Here is a 17884-nt window from a genome sequence, read left to right as displayed (position 1 = left end):
ACATGGAATGTCCCTATTCTTCTATGGGCTAATTCTCCAGAGACCAGGAAGTTTTTTATTTGGGAAAGAAAGCCATCAAGAGCATTTCTGGGATTACCAAAAAAAGAAAAAACAAATAATGTTGGTCTTATTTCAAAGAACTACAGATAATGACAGTCCCACTCTTTTTATGTACTGCTGCCTTTTGTACACAAAGGAAAACTTTAATAGTTACAACCTTAGGAAGTCTATTAATAATCATAACACTCACCAAACATTAAAGATAGCCATACCAAAAACTCTGCTTAAGAAAACACAAGAGTTACTAATGTATTGGAATAAGGTTTTTCAACACATAATCTGTGCAGGCGCATAGTGTATCTCTCTTAATATGTTTTAAAGTAAGACTCAAAAATGAATAGAAGACAACGCTTTTTACACTCTTAAGGAATGTGAAAGCTCTTCAAAAGTAGACTTGATTTACTAAACAACTCATAATACTGTTTGTTAGTAACTTTTCCTATGCTTTTTTGTCTCTTCTGGTATCTTGTTCTACATATATAACTTATATGCATGTACTAAATAATATTCAGATCATATTTTATTATTAACTGCACAGAGAAATTTTTTGTGTATGGTATCTGTTCTTTAATTATGTAAAACTTAGTAAGAAACTCAACAATATTTAGTTCCATATTTAACTGCTAATCATGTGAATAAATCTTTATGTATGAACTGTATTGTTTTATTAGGTATGTTCTTTTACAGCATGTACTTAAGTTATGTGTGATAATATAGTTACATTTCTAAACTTGTCAATCGTACTCAATAAAAACTATCGCATTACTCATGACGACATCGATTGCATGCGAATGGTTGGAGATGGATGAATAAATGAGTAACTAAATGAAATATAAACTTGTAGCGTTCTTTCAGTTCCACTATTTCACTATTACAATTCCGAAAAATAATTTTTTCGGCAGAATTTAAAACTCATGCTCGTTTGATCACTATACACAACTGAACAAGACTCCATCTTGATTAATCGGCCTTAAACACCACTGAAATAAAATTTCAATAGGAATCGATCATAGAAATCCCGATCAAATGCTTCACTAAAGCATTCAGTAAAGCTTGCAGTAAAGTTCAATGCATATTTACAGTGTCATTTTCTTAACGAAAGTGGGACCATGTCGCTTTGGACACTCGTTCTGTTGACGAAAAAGGCGATACATTAATTTTAGCAGTTTAATCCGTTAAATCGTTTAACTATTTCCGTAAAAGGCAGATAATCCATTGAGAATAATGATGTAGAAGTGAACGTTGTAGAAACGTTTCCATTTAGTCAGCGAACAAAAGATATGGTATTCATAGAATCCACAGAATGTTTCCATTTTCGAGGAAGATCTTCAGTTAAAGTCATAGAGTAGAAATGCCGATATTCTCACTCTATGGTTAAAGTCATGGACGTATTTTATCATACCACCTTGGTTAAAGTCATAGAATAATATACGCTATGGTTAAGGTCGTTTGACAATATCGTACGAACGTAGCATCTTTATACAGGATGTCACAGAAGTTAGGTTTGTTTGGTATCATGTGTTGTTGTTGACGGAGAAGAGTGGTGGTGTAATAGGATGTTGATTTTAAGTTTATTTTCGTGACATGTCACGTTAAATTCCATACACTCATAATGTTACCTTGCACTGGTTGTTTTAAAGGGATTAGTTGTCCCTTTTACGATAGCGGTCTTTGCGAGAGGCCGTACTGTCATTTCAAGCATGTAAAGAAAGGTAAGCCCGGGTTACATGCATTTTAACAAAGTTCTTGCAAACTCTTAGAATCCAAAGTGCTAGTTATTTTGCTGCATGACTCACACTGCTTCTGCTGTATGGGAAGGGTAAAAAATGACAGCAATAGCTAGTCACCATTTCACACCCTGTATATCGAATACCGCTACTGTAATATCGGATGTGACGCGTGTAAAACGTAACTTATTCCTGCCTTCTTTAATTCTGCCAATATAGATGAATATCTGTGCGCGTTGTCCCACTGTCTGATTTGTTGTTGGTACCGCGACTTGTTCTAACAATTGTTGATATAGTTTGATCCCATTTCAAAGGTGACAGAGGTTGCACGTGCGTTAAATCTCACTTTTATGTTATCATTTGCATCCGGCCGAGACAATTACACGGCAGGAATGTTGTCATAGTATGTGCGTGCTTTTTACTTCGTCTCGCGGCTGTTGCGTTTTGTTGCGACAACTTGTGCACTCCCGTCTGCAGCTTAAACCTTTCATTCAGTCTGCTCAGAACCGTGGTTAGGAAGCCACTGTTGTACGGATATCTTACCGGCATAATTATTCTTAAATGGTATGTTTTTGTTCTCTTACTAAAGGTTGCATTTCAATATTTATACAGCTTCAGAAGTTAGTTATTTTGTTTTTATAATTGCCCCTCCCTTCTCTTTATTTTATTTTGGAATAAAATATCCGAGTAATTATTCATATATTTAGTTGTAGAGCGAAGATAACAACTCGCGTGTGGCTACACTTCTCTGCATTCTGTAGTCTTTTATTTCACTCAGCATTAGTTCTTTTACAATCAGAAATAATTCCAGATCTTTCTGTACACACTGCCCCCCCTTCCATGCCTCAGGTACTTAAGTATCTGTTGTGTAATCATACTTTTCTAAATTTTACATTGATTTGTAGGATGCTGCCAGAGTTACCAGTATAAAACTGACTTGTTCCACACCATAGTGATAGGGCGCAATTATGATCCACAGAATGTACAAATATTAAACTAAACAAAACTGTCCAACTTAAAAGCTGTATTTGACATCTCAGCAAAATTTCTGAAGGAATGAATTAATGAAGTCACTACAACATTTAATAAACAGCTCTTTCAGTCAGGGGCCTTTTCTTTACTTGTTAAGTCACTTAAATAAGACCAGTGCATAAAAAAGGAGTAACTACAGATATACAAAATTATAGGCCTATTTCATTGACATCAGTACTTAGTAAGCTGTTGGAAAAGCTACTTCTTGATCAACTTGAATCATTTTTTTGTAAGTACTATCTATTTAAAAACTGTCAGCATGATTTCAGAAAGGGCCAGTCTACAATAACAGCTGTAGCTACATTTTTGAAAGTGATATTGAATAAACTTAATAATGGAAACAAAGTTATTGGCACCATTTAAGACCTATCCGAGGCTTTTGACTCTGTAAATCATTCTGTTCTACTACATAAATTAGAAACTTCTGGAGTCAGAATAGCAGCATTAGATTTGTTAAGATGCTACCTTGCTGACAGGAGACAATGTGCAAAGCTGTATTATACACCTGGGAGACATACACAAACAATAAAATTGTCTTACAAAATTCTTAACTTTGTAGTTCCTCAGGGAAGCATCATCCAACCTTTTTCATTTATTGTGTACATCAGTAATATAATAATTCCACAAAATTCGAACCTAGTAAACTATGATGATGAGACCTCCTTCATAAGTTGGGGCTCCACAAAACAGTTAGCAGTGCAAAATAATGCAGAGAGCATTAGCCCCAAACAGAATATCTCGCCAAAAACAAATTGGCACTAAATAAGGACAAGACAATTCTGGTGGAGTTTCTGCTAAATTATAAATCAACGCAAGTGAATACAGAACCAGAGCTATTAGTTGAAACAATTGATAAATGTAAATTCCTTGGTATTATCGTAGATGAACATCTTACATGGAAGGAGCACATCAGCTGTGTGTAAAAAAAAATCTCCTGTGACACGTACTGGCTAAAACGCCTTTCTACCACAATACTGCAACCTGTTTTAAGACAAATCTATTTTGGAATTATACACTCACCTGCTATATGGTATCGAGATTGGGGATGGGGCACTAATGGTATATATTGATAGGGCTTTTAGAGCTCAGAAGGGAGCAATTAGGATGATAGGTAATATTAGTAAGCATAAGTCCTGTAGAGAATATTTTGTTAAGTATAACATACTAACAGTGTATTCATTGTATGTTCTCAGTACTGTACTGTTTCCAAAAGAAAATATGGAGCATAGTGAAATCTGTAATTATAATACAAGAAAAAAGAGAGCATAAACACACAAAATTTAGTAATGAAAGAGTCCATTTCCTGCTGGAAGACATTTTTATAACAGATTGCCAAATAATATAAAATTGTTTAAAGGAAACATATTAAGACAAAATTAAAGCAACTGTTAATTGATAAATGTTTGTACTCCATCAAGGATTTTTAAAGTTATCGACATTCATTACTTGTTAGTTTGGATCTACTAAGAAATGACAGTCACTTTGCTGCCCCCCCCCCCTCCCACACGTCATAATTGATGTATTATATATTTACATAATACAATCAAAATATTCATTGATTTGTCTATTATGTATTAAAACTTTTCTGAATTTACGATAAACATCTAGTTATTTATAATAAAAAGTGTTAAATATGGAGCTTTCAGTTCCTTTACTAATTTGCAAGTACATTTACACAGTCTAAACTAGATGTTAGGGAAGGTACAGACTAGTCTGTCATCACACTAAAGGTTTCAGGGGCAACACCCTTAATCTCAAGTCCCTGTAACTTTATAGCTCCAAGACCAAGGCATTTTGTTATGGAGTTAAACTCTATGTGGATAATGGTATTTATATGCCATGTTAATGTAGGCATCAACTCCACAAAGATTTGTATTACGGATAATTGCACATAAAACTTTGTGTTTCTCATGCAATTGACACTCAGAAAAGCCTAGTGTCCATCATATCCATTTATATTTTACCCTGAAAAATGGTGAAGGTGATCTTGAGGATTTGAAACAAAATACAGGATCAACCATACATACTGTATTGCCAATGCAGACCAAACTGTCATATTCAACATACCTTAGACTTGGACTGTGCTGCAGATGAGTCTATCACCAATATCTACATCCCAAAAACTTCCATAGACACAAGAGAAATATTGTCAGTATTTCGTTCTTTTTCTGTTTGGGCATATATGGTCCCACATTATTACTGTGTTGTGGAAGAAAGATGAAATTCGGTATTGGCAGTTTCAGTTGATCCAAAATAGATAATTGCTGTTTTAGCAATGTAAGTTTTGCATAACTTGTGCGGAAAAAGTGTTTACTCTGCATCATCATAAAATATATTTAATTAGTCTGAAATTATATCTTGATTCATTTACTGTCCTCCCCTTGTTGCCTGCCTGTTTTGTGAAAAACAAATCATTTCTCCAACTCTGCTGCTTTAATTCATAGGCATTTTAAGTAGTGATTCAGTCATTAGTTATCTGATGTACCCATGTAACCTTCAGCATTCTGATGGAGCACGACATTTGGAAAGGTCCCAATATCTTTTTTTCTGAGCTGTTTATTATCCACATTCACACCATGGCAAAATTAGGGATTTAGGCACGCCTAAATATAGATACAAACCTCTGAAGTGGCTAAAAAATCCGTTGCACCATTCTGAGAGCCATGGTTTGACTGACCACTGCCACTTTTATGTGCATAAATCACACCAAAACTTCAGAGGGTTATTCCTATCTATGATGTCTGTATATGGATCAAATTTAATTATCATTGGATGTCTAGATGAAAAGATATGCATCTGTGAAGTTGGCCAAAATATTCTACATGCAAATTTTATGGTATTTTTGGGGGACAATATCCTAACTACGTCTTGTTCAATCCTTTTTTTGCCACAGCTGGAAAGATCATGCTTTAAGGTTTCATAACTATACTGTTTAATTTCTGGATCTTGCATTTTGATGAGGAAGGATATGTTTCAAAAGTTATTATTTTAGCATTTTGAGAAGATTGAAAAGTGAAATATTTTGCTCATTAAATCCCATAATTATTTTTTTAGTATATAAATCAGTTTAAAACATTGATTTCTTATTCAAGTGTATAAATCAGTTTAAGATATTAATTTAATACATGCCATAAAAACAAGTATAATACTCAGCACAACAAATTTGCGAAACAAAAATTCAGGTCTGTTCCATTTTTGGTTAAACAGTTCTATAATTCTGTCAAGGACAGGTCGTGGATAACTGCATTGTCTTCCTGATGCTGCTGATGGTCTTCTAAAGTCATGAAAATAAGTTACTCAGGAACTCAGCAGGTGCCTTTAGCAGTTGTCCAGTGGGAGGAATGAGCAGAACTGTGTGGGTGGATATAGCTTATGAGGACATCTTGTTGTTCATGTGATACTTTACACATGTTTCTAACTCACCAAAAACTGTCATATGTACATGCAACATACTTTCCTGATTGTAAACTTGCAATTGAGATTGTTGGAATTTCTTCATCTGCTCCGAAGGCATTAACTGTGATTGCTGTAGCATCATTGGAAACTCTGCTTACTGTCAGCTGTTAACAATTAATCGACTTAAATTGCTTATTTTCTCTTGTTCCAGATATTGTATGTCCCATGGCGAACCTTGCTTCTTGACCAGGCTGAATTTTTTCAATTTTATCTTGTGGTACATAAAAAAAACCTTATGCCTGGAATACTATCATCACAGAATTTGAACAAATCATATGGAGTCAATATTTGATTATCTAAGGGCCTGTGCAGATGAATAAGGGCTGCTAGTCTTTTTGCAGTTTCCCCAATGCTGTCACAAGGTGATTTACTGCAGCTTGTTCCAAAAAAATTTCATTTGGCAGTGATGCCAAAATCCATTTTGTGCAGGCATAAATTGACGAAATTTTTGAAATTTTTCTATTGAGCATCTGAACCATCACTAAAGTAATAAATGTTCTTAATGTTTTCAATCTTTGTCTTTAAATATGCTTTTCACTTTATATGAAAGGTATGGACACAGTCACTAATCATACAAATGCTAATACTCTGACATTTTTGCCACCGATATATGTATTGTGACCTGACTGTTCTCCCAGTGAAATCCTTGCACAAAAATGAATAATTTTCAGCAAAATCCATCAACATAATTAATTCGGTTTTCTGCAAGGTTTCTTTTTAGCTGCTGTAAGTATAAACTCTGGTGTTTTGACACAAAGCGATGGCTTCTTAAACAGGTGATTTTAAAAATCAGTGCCTCCATGAAATCTTCAACAGTTCTGACGTGTCTCTAATGTGTGTGTGTCAGCATAGATCCATTGCTTGTATTCCATTGTTTCATCAGTATCACAGTCTTTCAAAGCATCTTCAGGAAACGCCTCTAGTTGCATTTTTCCTGTATGTTTCTCATAACATTGCAGCATACAATCTTTTGATTTAAAACTGTATAGTTTTTTTTTTTTTTTTTTTTTTTCATCAAATCCTTGCAGTTATCTTGGATGGATGTTGCTGAAGCCAATATTAATTAGACATTTTGATGAATTGCACATACGAATACTGAATGTGATACATAAATGCCAACTGTAGTACACCATTTCGGCCTGAGCTAACAAAATTTTGAGCAGCTCAGTTGATTTCCATATTGCTTAATATAAGCAATGAACATTTCTTTCAGGTTACAAAGGAGCAGGCATTTCTGATTATGAATCTTTTCCTCATTTACTGGAGCACAATCATTTTTGTGTGGACATAAAGGAGAAAAATCATCATCTTAAAAAAGGAGTGAGGACATTATGTTTTACTTCAGCATTCAGCTTTTTACCTTTTCGATCTGCAGGTGTTACCAAAATCCCACCGTCCATCTTTAGTTTCCTAGCCGTCTTCACCATTTTAGTTGAAACAGCAAATTCTTCAGTCTTTTTTTCAATAGTCCAGCTATTTTGGGCCAGGATCACAGTGTGAACTATACTGCAGTTTCTTGAAGCCTGATGCTAAAGATTAGGATCTTCAAGTGAGATCTTGACATTTTTGGCACTCATCTGTTTGCATTTGAGTGATATCAACTTGACTCACCCAGCAGCTGTGGCAATTATCTTAGTAAAGCTGCCTTGGGCTTTCAGAATTTTGTGCTTTATGTATCCCATTGAACCCCTTTTACCGATCTGTTGAAGCTTCAGTGGTGACTCTCCAAGTGATCATAATGAAGTATTAGCAGTAAAGCAAGCATCGACAACATCCATGTCTTTTATTGGATAGTGACTCTTACTTATCCTGGTGGGATGATTCTTTTGGGCCACTTCATGTCTACATACAGTAGAAATTTTCTGACCAGGTTTAAAATTTTCATTAGTCAGTAACTTCAACCTGGCAGACATTGCAATGGTTACTGATTTTAAAGCCTTCTTGATTAGGTGTTTGTCTTTACCAGATGGGCTGCAGCAAGTCTTCTGCAGGAATTGAAATTTTGTCGTCAACAAGGCATTTTAGTACTAACAAATTTGGGCATTTTCAGTAAAAGACAGTCCAGACCTGCATTGTAAAAGCTCCTTGTCCACTGGAAAAGCTCCTTGTTCTGTAGTGACAGTTCCTTAAATGCTTGTAGTTGACTTGCCATAATAGAATGGTGATTACTAATGACAATCAACTGCATTTGACCCACCAAAGTAGCAGAGTCCAAGGGTCTATTGGGCCTTTGAAACACTAGATTATTAACATATAAAAAGCAAGTTTGAAAGCTCATGAATATCCTGGTTTGAAGAATAGCAGATTCACACTTGTTTGTATATAAAATATACAAATTACCCTATCAAAACAGACTGTTTTGGTGCTTACCTTCAGCTACAACAATGATTATTGATTATTCACTCACTCCTTGTGTAACACCAAGATTGCACAAAGTCAACACCAAAGATTACACTCCACAGAAGACTGACACTGCCAATAATGAAAACAATGATTGAAAGTGCAGATATCAGCCATGTATTGCTGCTGCTAAGATAGAGCCTTAAAAAGTGTTGCTGGAAACTGAGTGACAATTCATATATGTATCACTGTGCATTGTAGGGTTAAAAGTTCTAAAGCAACATAGCATTCCAGTATGCTCTTCTAGATTTTATGATCTTAAGAGCATTTACTGAAGTTTTATTATATTTATATTATGTGCAGCAAAATAATGCAAAAACACTTCTTAGCAGCATAGTTACATTCCTCAAGCCACAGTCAAATTTTAACAGTTACACATTTTTTGTTTTACAACTTCAAATTATATGAATTTTTTGTGTGTATCGATAACCCATTTCCCTTACTTTTGATAAGTATCCTTAATTGTCAATACACAAAATCCAGAAATTGAACAATACAGATTTGAAATCTTAAAGCTTGCTCTTTCCAGCTGTTGCAAGAAAAGGAGGATTGAACAAGACATAGTTGGAGTATTATCCCCCAAAAATACCATAAAATATGCATGTAGAAAATTTTGGCCAACTTTGCAGATGCATATCTTTTCATCTAGGCATCCAATGTTAATTAAATTTGATCGCTATATAGACATCATAGGTAGGAATAACCCTCTGATGTTTTGGTGTGATTGATGCACATGAAAAGTGATAGTGTTCAGTCAAACCATGGCTCTCAGAATGGTGCAACGAATTTTTTAGCCACTTCAGAGGATTGTATCTATATTTAGGTGTGGCTAAATCCCTAGTTTTTGCCATGGTGGGATTCATCATAGACATTTGTCTGTGTATATTAAAGCAAATGACCAAATGTATGCTAGAACTTGTAAAAAAGCGTAGCAAACTTGCCACATTTGGACATTCGTATGTGATGTGAGGATGGGTAGCCTGTCTTTAAAAGCCCCTAAAAATTCAACCACTGAAGATAATGGACTGAAATGTGCTATCTAACCATCAAATACCATATAGAACAGTCACAGAAAATTTCATTATATTTGTAGTTGGTTCAGTGGGGACACCTTTGAATGTTAGTACCTTTGACTATTCGTCATATAATCTCCTTTCATTGCACTTTCTATTTCATTCAACTTGTCTTCCAAAGGGTTAACTGCACCTTTAATACCACTTCGTCATATCACAGCTCAACTGTCATCTTTCAACTTAAACTAGGCCTCTGGTGATATTGTAATTCAGTACTTAACCACAACTAAGACTTTGGATTCACATTTCTTGGCTTCCAAATTGTCACCTTTCAACGTAACACATATCTTAGACTGCACTGCAGATTATTTGGTTATGACGATGTACATTGTAAATAGTAATATAGACACAAATAAATATTTTCAGTGTTCTGTTCTCTTCGTGTTTGCACATGCATCAGCAAACATCAAAGATTTAACTTCTCCTTGAACTTTAATTCCCTTTCCAATATTCTCCTTGAGTTTCTTTATAGTTTGTTCAGTGTACAGATTTAAACAACATTGAGGATAAGCTACAACCCTGTCTGACTCCCTTCTCAACTACTGCTTCCATTACATGTCCTTTGACTTGTATAACTGCAGTGTGGTTTCTGTAAAAGTTGTTATCCCTGCTACATTCAGAATATCAAGGAGTGTGTACCACTCTACACTGTCTAAAATTTACTCAAAATTTTTGTCTAATAATTTGTTTCATCGGGATCACTTAAGTACAATGTTCGCATTACCTATGTTGGAAATTTATTGATATCTTCAGATGTGATTAATCCACTAACAGCTTCATCATGATATATGAAAATGCACTTTGAACATCACGAAGTGGTATAAAATATGTCAATGTATTATACATTGTGTCATGTAGTAAAATAGGCTACAAATGCTATAAATATAGGTTGGCCCTACCTTTTAAGGTAAGTCTTAGGGTAAATATTGCCTTGTGTGTTCCTACACATCTCCAGAACCCAAACTGATACATCCCAAGGTAGGCTTCTAGTACTTTTTCCATTCTTCTGTAAATGTTAATATTTTGTAGCCATGACTTTTTAAACTTATAGTTAAGTAATATTCGCAGTTGTCATTACTTGTTTTCTGTGGAGTGGGAATTATTATATTCTTTGTGAAATCTCCCCTGAGGGGCTCACGACTCTTTCTTGCTTCCAGGGTTTCATTCCCTTCCCCGTGTCCCTCCATCCCTCACTTTCCTCACTCCTTCCCCACTGTCCCGTCCTTAACCTCTCTCCGTGGCCTTGCTTTCGTCATCCTGGCTATTCTCCTGGTATCTGGATTTCTTGCAGTTTTGGTTCCTCTTGCTTTTTCGTTTTCACATTCCCTTTGGGGTTTGACCTCCCTTTGCAAATTTTCTCTCCATAGCATAATCCAACTGGGAAAGAAGTTTGGTGGGGTCATTATGCCACCCTTTTGGTTGAGTTCCTTGGAAATACATGGATCACACTTCTCATACCCAAGCTGGTACCTTCTAAAGTATGCCTAGGGGTGGCTGCTTTTCATTCTGGAGCATTGGGACTCTTCGTAATGGCCGCCATGCCACACGGCCCTCACTGTGGCTGGCTGTGGAGAGCCCCAGTTGGGGGTAGGGAGTATCAAGGCAGACACTTTGGATGTGAAATGCATTCAGATTCAAGATGGCCAGTCCTCTGCGACAGTCCCTTTAGCTGGAAATGGATCTTTTAATGCTGTTTCTTTTAACCCTGCGACCTTCCCTTCCCTAGCAACATTCTGGGAGGAGGGCCAGGCTTGCTGGCTTGGTATGAAACCCTTTCGTGCTACCTGATCTGTACCAGGACTGACAGGGACAACTGTTATTTTTTGTGGGTACTATTGAAGACAAGTTTAGTTAAGTTGACTTAAGTCGGGTCCACTGTTAATCAAAACTTCTTGAGATGCTCAGTTTGCTACCCATGGTGTCCGTGATCATCCTGGCAACCTCCATGTGTCCTTTACTCCTTACCAGTCTTGGAATATGGTTCAGGGAGTTTTATAGGGGCCTCGTCCTTCAAGCTGATGAGGAACTCCAGGCCAGTCCGGAATGGTGGGATGTTCAGAAAGGCCGTAAGGACAATCTCAGTGATTCTGGCGCTTTTTTCTGGGGTACTTTCCTGGAGGTAGTCAAGGTTATGTGTGATGTGAAGCTGAACATCCTGCCGCCCATGAGGTGTTTCGGTTTTTGCATTTTGGGCTTATGTCTACCTGCTGTACTGTGAGCCCTCTATGCGGTGGATGTAGTCACCCAATCCGTGAAGGGAGCCCTTGTATTCTGCCACCTGTATGTGTGACCCTCACTCTCCACTGAGCATTGCTTGTGCTCATTGGCGTCTATATACCACACAAATAGTGTTTGTGCCTTCTTTGCCACTTTGTAATGATGAAGTCACCTGTGACATGTAAAATAAAATTATTCACACTGTCGGCATTGCTGACCCACACTTGATGGGCCCCATTCACTTGCGACTGGTCCCATGATGAAGCATGGCCATTTCCATCACCACCTGTGATTGCTGTTGGCCTTGCAATGCCTTAAGCAGGACCCTTCCTCCTATTGTCTTATTACCTTTAAACGTCTTTGTGCCAAAACCCGTTACTTAATGAAACAGAGAAAGCAGGTGTGTTGGGAGTTCCTCAGTCCCTTCATCATGGGTTTGGGCTATGCTCCCCATCCTTCAATGTGCTCCATCCTGGGCCTTGCCGTAAAGGTGGCCAGAGTATAGATTCATCGGTTCTCACGGAACACCTTGCAACCCATTTTGTGATGGCATTGGCGTCAGCCTCTTATCCAACTGCCTTCCTCCTCTGGAAACAGCGGGTGAAGCTTCCTACTTATGTTTTACCCCATGTCAGGCAGAATCCTACAATCAACATTTTACTGAATGGGAACTTCTGGCCATCTCCTCTTCCCATAATTCAACCCCTGCCCCCAATTTCATCCATAACCAGTTGTTTCAGTACCCCAATCCTTCACAACAATAATATCTCCTCTGAGTGTTTAATTGTATTTGGCTCCAAGGCACCTAACATTACTGCACTGAGTGTAGTTGCTTTCCAAACAACAGTCCATACAAGGAAACCAGTTGCATATCTACTTGTGGTTATTTGCAGTTTAGGTACTGGGACTATGCACGACTCTGTTTAAAAAGAATAGCACGATGTAGTCATAGGGTCAAGCCACGCACATCTGCTTTCATGCTCTGCAGCTAGTTAGCTGCATATAATAACCTGTAGCTGTGATCCTCCAGTCAAACAGTGTATGCACTGGTTAGAATTGTGAATTAATAAAATACACAGAAAATAAAATATGCAGAAATACAAAATAAAGATAAATGAATAAGTTAATAAAAAGGGTCTTATTCTGACATCTGTAATAGATGGAGATGACAGAGAATTATGTTCAATAATATTTATTCAAGAAAAGACATCTCAAATAAATAGGAAGTGGTCCTACAATATTCAGTTAAAATGTAAACAGAAAATGCCCTTATTAAATGTGGCAAAATTACATTGAGAACAATATGAGAATGGTAGCAATATCCTAAACTAGATGATCATCAAAGACTTGCAAAAACAAAGTCCTTTTCATGATCACAGTATACATAAGGTTCACCAGCTCAAAATAGTTCAGATTTCACCGTCATGACTCACAAATTGTCACATTCATCGGTTCTCACGGAACACCTTGCAACCCATTTTGTGATGGCATTGGCGTCAACCTCTTATCCAACCGCCTTCCTCCTCCAGAAACAACGGGCTGAAGCTTCCCACTTACATTTTATCCCTTGTCAGGCAGAATCCTACAATCAACCTTTTACTGAATGGGAACATCTGGCCCTCTCCTCTTCCTGTTATTCAGCCCATGGCCCCAATTCCATCCATAACCAATTGCTTCAGTACCTCAATCCTCCACGATGATATTATTTCCTCCAGATGTTTAACCATATGCGATTCAAATGGTTCAGAGGGCTCTGAGCACTAGGGGACTGAACATCTGAGGTCATCAGTCCACTAGAGCTTAGAACTACTTAAACCTAACTAACCTAAGGACATCATACTCATCCATGCCCGAGGCAGGATTCGAACCTGCGACCGTAGCGGTCACGCCGTTCCAAACTGAAGCGCCTAGAACAGCACGGTCACACCAGCCGGCTTAACCATATGCGGCTCCAAGGTGATTCCTCTCTCAGTGGTGTTGCAGTATTGTGGGTCCTGTCCTCAAGCCTGGTAAGGTCTGTCGTCCCTCAGTAGTTATTGGCTAATCAGTCTGACTGATATACCCCGCAAGTGATGTGAATGTATAATGGCTCATTGGCTGAATAGGGTCCTCGAATCTTGGGACCTCTTGTCTCTTTACCAGTGCAGCTCTCAGGAGGGATGGTTTCTGACTGATCATGATTGATTATCTTCTTCAGTTGGAAACCACAGTTCGACAGGCCTATACTCAGGGCCACCATCTTGTCAGTTTTCTTTGATCTTTGTAAGACCTACGACAATGCTTGGTGCCATGACATCTTGCTTACACTCCATGAGTTGGGGTGTTCGGGGCCCCTCCTGATTTTTTTATTCGCCAATCCCTGTCCAATCCGTAATCAGAGTTCAGGGTGGCAACATTCTCAACTCTTCACAGGCCAAGGAGAATGGCATTCCACAGTGTTCTGTAGTAAGTGTCCTTACTGTCATTGCTATTAATGGACTTATGGTCCCCACTGGACCATTAGTCACCCCTGCTGTATATGTGGACTATTTTTGTATCTGAGCTAGTTCCCACTCAGTGGCCACTGTGTAGGGACAGTTCCAGTGTGCCATCTGGTGTGCTTCTGTGTGGACAATTTCACATGGTTTTCAGTTCTACCGCCTTAAATCATGTCATTGTTCTACAGACCATCCTGATCTGGAGCTCTATATTGACACCCAACGTCTGGCTGTGGTCCCGTAGTTCAGTTTCTTGGCTCATCTTTTTTACTACAAGCTTACTTGGTTGCCCCAAATCTGCCTTCTGAAGATTGTTTCTGTAAACTCAGTGTCCTTTGCTTACTTGCCTACACCTCTTGGGGCACAGATCATTAGACTCCTCTCTGTCTTTATCAGGCCTTAGTTCTGTCCCATGTGGACTACGGTTGTCAAGTTTATGGCTCAGCTTCCCATTCCACACTGCTCCCTTGGACCCGGTCCGTGATTGTGGTATCCATTTGGCCATCTGATTGTGGTATCCGTTTGGCTATCGGTGCCTTTTGCATTAGCTCTGTTGATGGTCTTCTGGTTAATGGTGGGCTCCCATCCTCACCCCCCTCCCCTTTCCCCTTTAAGTTCGGTGGTCCCAGCTCCTGGTTCCCTATGCCTTTGCTGTCTGCTCTTTCTGTGCTTACTCCTCCCATTCTGATCTTTTTGTGGGTTCACGGCATCGCCCACCCACTGCCCGCCCGTGAGTGGGTTTACTGGTTCGGCTCTGCCCCACTTCTCTATGCCATGATTTACATCTTCCCTCTTTGTTTGTTGTTTGTCCTGTTCCCCACATCCCCCCCTCCCCCCACTCCTTGGTTAGTCCCTAAGCCCTGAACTCAGATGGATTTCTTGTGGGGTGCAAAAGCCTCCATCGCTCTGATGGTGTTCCGTTGTTTGTTCTGCCCACTCTTATGGGAGTTTAGAGATGATTTTGCTTCTTACACTGATGGCTCTAAATCCACCTATCATATAGGATATGCCTTCACGTCTTCCATTGGCAGGGAACACTGTCTCTATTGCTTGCCACGTGTGGGATGTTTAGTGCAGAACTAATAGCCATCTATCAGGCCCTCTGTTGTATTAAACAGTTCTCCCTCACTCAAGTTTTGTTATGTAAGGACTCAATGAGTGGCCTTCGGGCTATCACCCAGTGTTTTTCCTGCCATCCCTTGGTCTCTGCTATCCATAACCTTTTCGCTGATCTTGACCATGCTGCTCATTCGGTTGATTTCCTTTGTGTTCCTGGCCACATGGGTATCCTGGTTAATGAACTTGCCATTTCACACCTGCCATTTACCTGGCAGCAACCTAGCCTCCATTCTCAGGGACCCCTCCAGTGGCAGATTTGCAGCTTCACATAAAATTCGTTTTAGCTCAGCTTGGGGAGCCACCATCCTCTCTAATAAACTTTATGTGATCAAGGGGTCCTACCATGTGGTGTTCTTTCCTCTGTATCATCTGCTGGTGGGAATCTATCTTGCAGTGCCATCTTTGTATTAGCCATATCAGGTTGACCCATGGGTTTGTACTCCATAATGAGCACCCTCCTCCTTCCCCCATCCCCCTTTATTGTTGCGGGGTTCCTCCTCTTGGTGATCCATATTTTGCTGGACTGTTCCCATCTTTTGGCCCTTTGCACTAAATATGTCCTATCAGCTTTCTTGTCTTGAATGTTAGCTTGGTTACATCTGTCCTTGGTTTTCTTCATGAATGTGGTTTATCCTCTCAGATTTAAGTATCTGAATTTCCTTCCGGAATTGGTGTCCCTAGCTTAATGTTGGCATTAGTTTGGGAGGCCTTTGGCCTTGCATCCATGTTAGCCTGGTTTTCCCCTCTTTTTTTCCGTATGTTTTCTCTGGTCCTTTGTACTGTTTTGTTTCCCCTTTTCTTGTATCTTGTTCCTTTGATGATGTCAAAGTAGTGTTGTGATCATAAAACAGTATGGGGATTGGGATGGGTTAGCGGCAGAGCTGGTACCCTGTCGTGCGTAGCACCTTTGGGGCAACCCCTGCTGTCACACCCCCCCCCCCCCCCCATTCCCTCCCTCCTGCTCCTTCCTCTTCCTGCTGCCCTGGCATTCCTTTATTTAGCCTTATTGTTTGCTCATTTTCCTTTCCCACTGACTGGACTGGACTATGCTGGACTATTCCTCCTGTACTTTTTGTCACCTTAGATCATGCAACCAATGATCTCGCTGTCTGATCTTTCCCCAACCAGCCAACCATTCAAGTCTGAGTGTATTTCATTTGTCTCATATATCTTGCCTACCAGCTGGAATAGTTCTGTCATGGATAGCTCTCCCAAGGATCTCAAAAATTATGAGGGAATGGTGTCTACTACTGGAGCTGTGTTTTTACTTAGATCTTCAAGTGCACTGTTGAATTCATGCAGTATTGTAACTCCCACCTTGGCTTCACCCAATTCCTCTAGACCTTCTACATATTTCTTCCACCTCTCAGCCATCCCTTCTTTTGTTTAGTACTTTCTTGTTAGATGATCTCTTAATATTAATACAGGTGCTTCTCATTTCTCCAAAAGTCACAGTTTCCCTGTAAGTGGCTTCTCTGTACAGCTTTGCATTTGTACCCCTGCCATTCCTGCGTTGCCACTTTGCACTTCCAGTCAGTATCATTTTTTAGACGCGTTCAATTTTGCCTGCTTCATTTGCTACATTTTTATATTTCCTCCTTTTATCACTCAAATTCAATATTGTGTGTCTTATCCAAAGATTTCTACTGGAATTTTAGTTTTAGCCTATCTAATCCTCTGCAACCTTCAGTATTCGTCTTGCTGTGATTTTTGAAAGTATGGGTGAAGTGACACACAGGTTGTCATTAGAATCTTGTCAGATGCTACTGAATTTCCATTTCTGATGTTGCCAAATTAGCTTCCATTTAATTTCTGATGAGTACACCAAACTTCAACCTTCTTCCATTTCGCAAAGTAACCTGTTTTAAGTGGAATTAACAAAGTGGAACAGTAGCTACTGAAGTTACATTTGAGAAAAGTAGGGTTTGAATACCCCATAAAACATTTTTAAGTTTTAAGTTTTTGTGTCAGATCAGATGCATGCCATCATGCTACTTCTGAATATTGCAAGGACAATTTTTCACTGTTTATTTCCAGTTAGAGTTACTGATAACTGGATAGTTATCTTCCCCATCCTTGTCCAACTGAGCTAATGTATAGTCTCTAATGACATTTACTGGTATCAAGCAATGTGTAACTGTTGTGATTTGATATATTTTGTTTATTCTTTGGCCATTTCACACAGTAGGACATGTTAAGTGACATTAGAGATATATGAAAGCGGAGGAAGATTGGATTGGATTGGATTGGATTGGATTTTACAAGGACGAGACAGCAAACTGGTGGTGGTGGTGGTGGTGGTGGTGGTGGTTAGTGTTTAACT

At 38.8% G+C, this 17884-nt stretch overlaps 1 protein-coding gene across 1 annotated transcript in view; it reads left to right on the top strand.

Moving 5' to 3' along the window:
* Window positions 1-1101: 1101 nt before the first annotated feature.
* LOC126299462 (RNA exonuclease 1 homolog) overlaps window positions 1102-17884 on the top strand; it is a 196884-nt gene continuing 180101 nt past the window's right edge. The window contains exon 1 of the mRNA XM_049991383.1: window positions 1102-1772. Within this exon, the coding sequence (XP_049847340.1) occupies window positions 1673-1772 (100 nt within the window). The 5' untranslated portion in view covers window positions 1102-1672. The remainder of the gene's footprint in view (window positions 1773-17884) is intronic.

Source organism: Schistocerca gregaria, chromosome X, assembly GCF_023897955.1.
Source record: "Schistocerca gregaria isolate iqSchGreg1 chromosome X, iqSchGreg1.2, whole genome shotgun sequence".
Lineage (NCBI taxonomy): Eukaryota > Metazoa > Arthropoda > Insecta > Orthoptera > Acrididae > Schistocerca > Schistocerca gregaria.
This window is presented reverse-complemented; position numbering and strand designations above follow the sequence as displayed.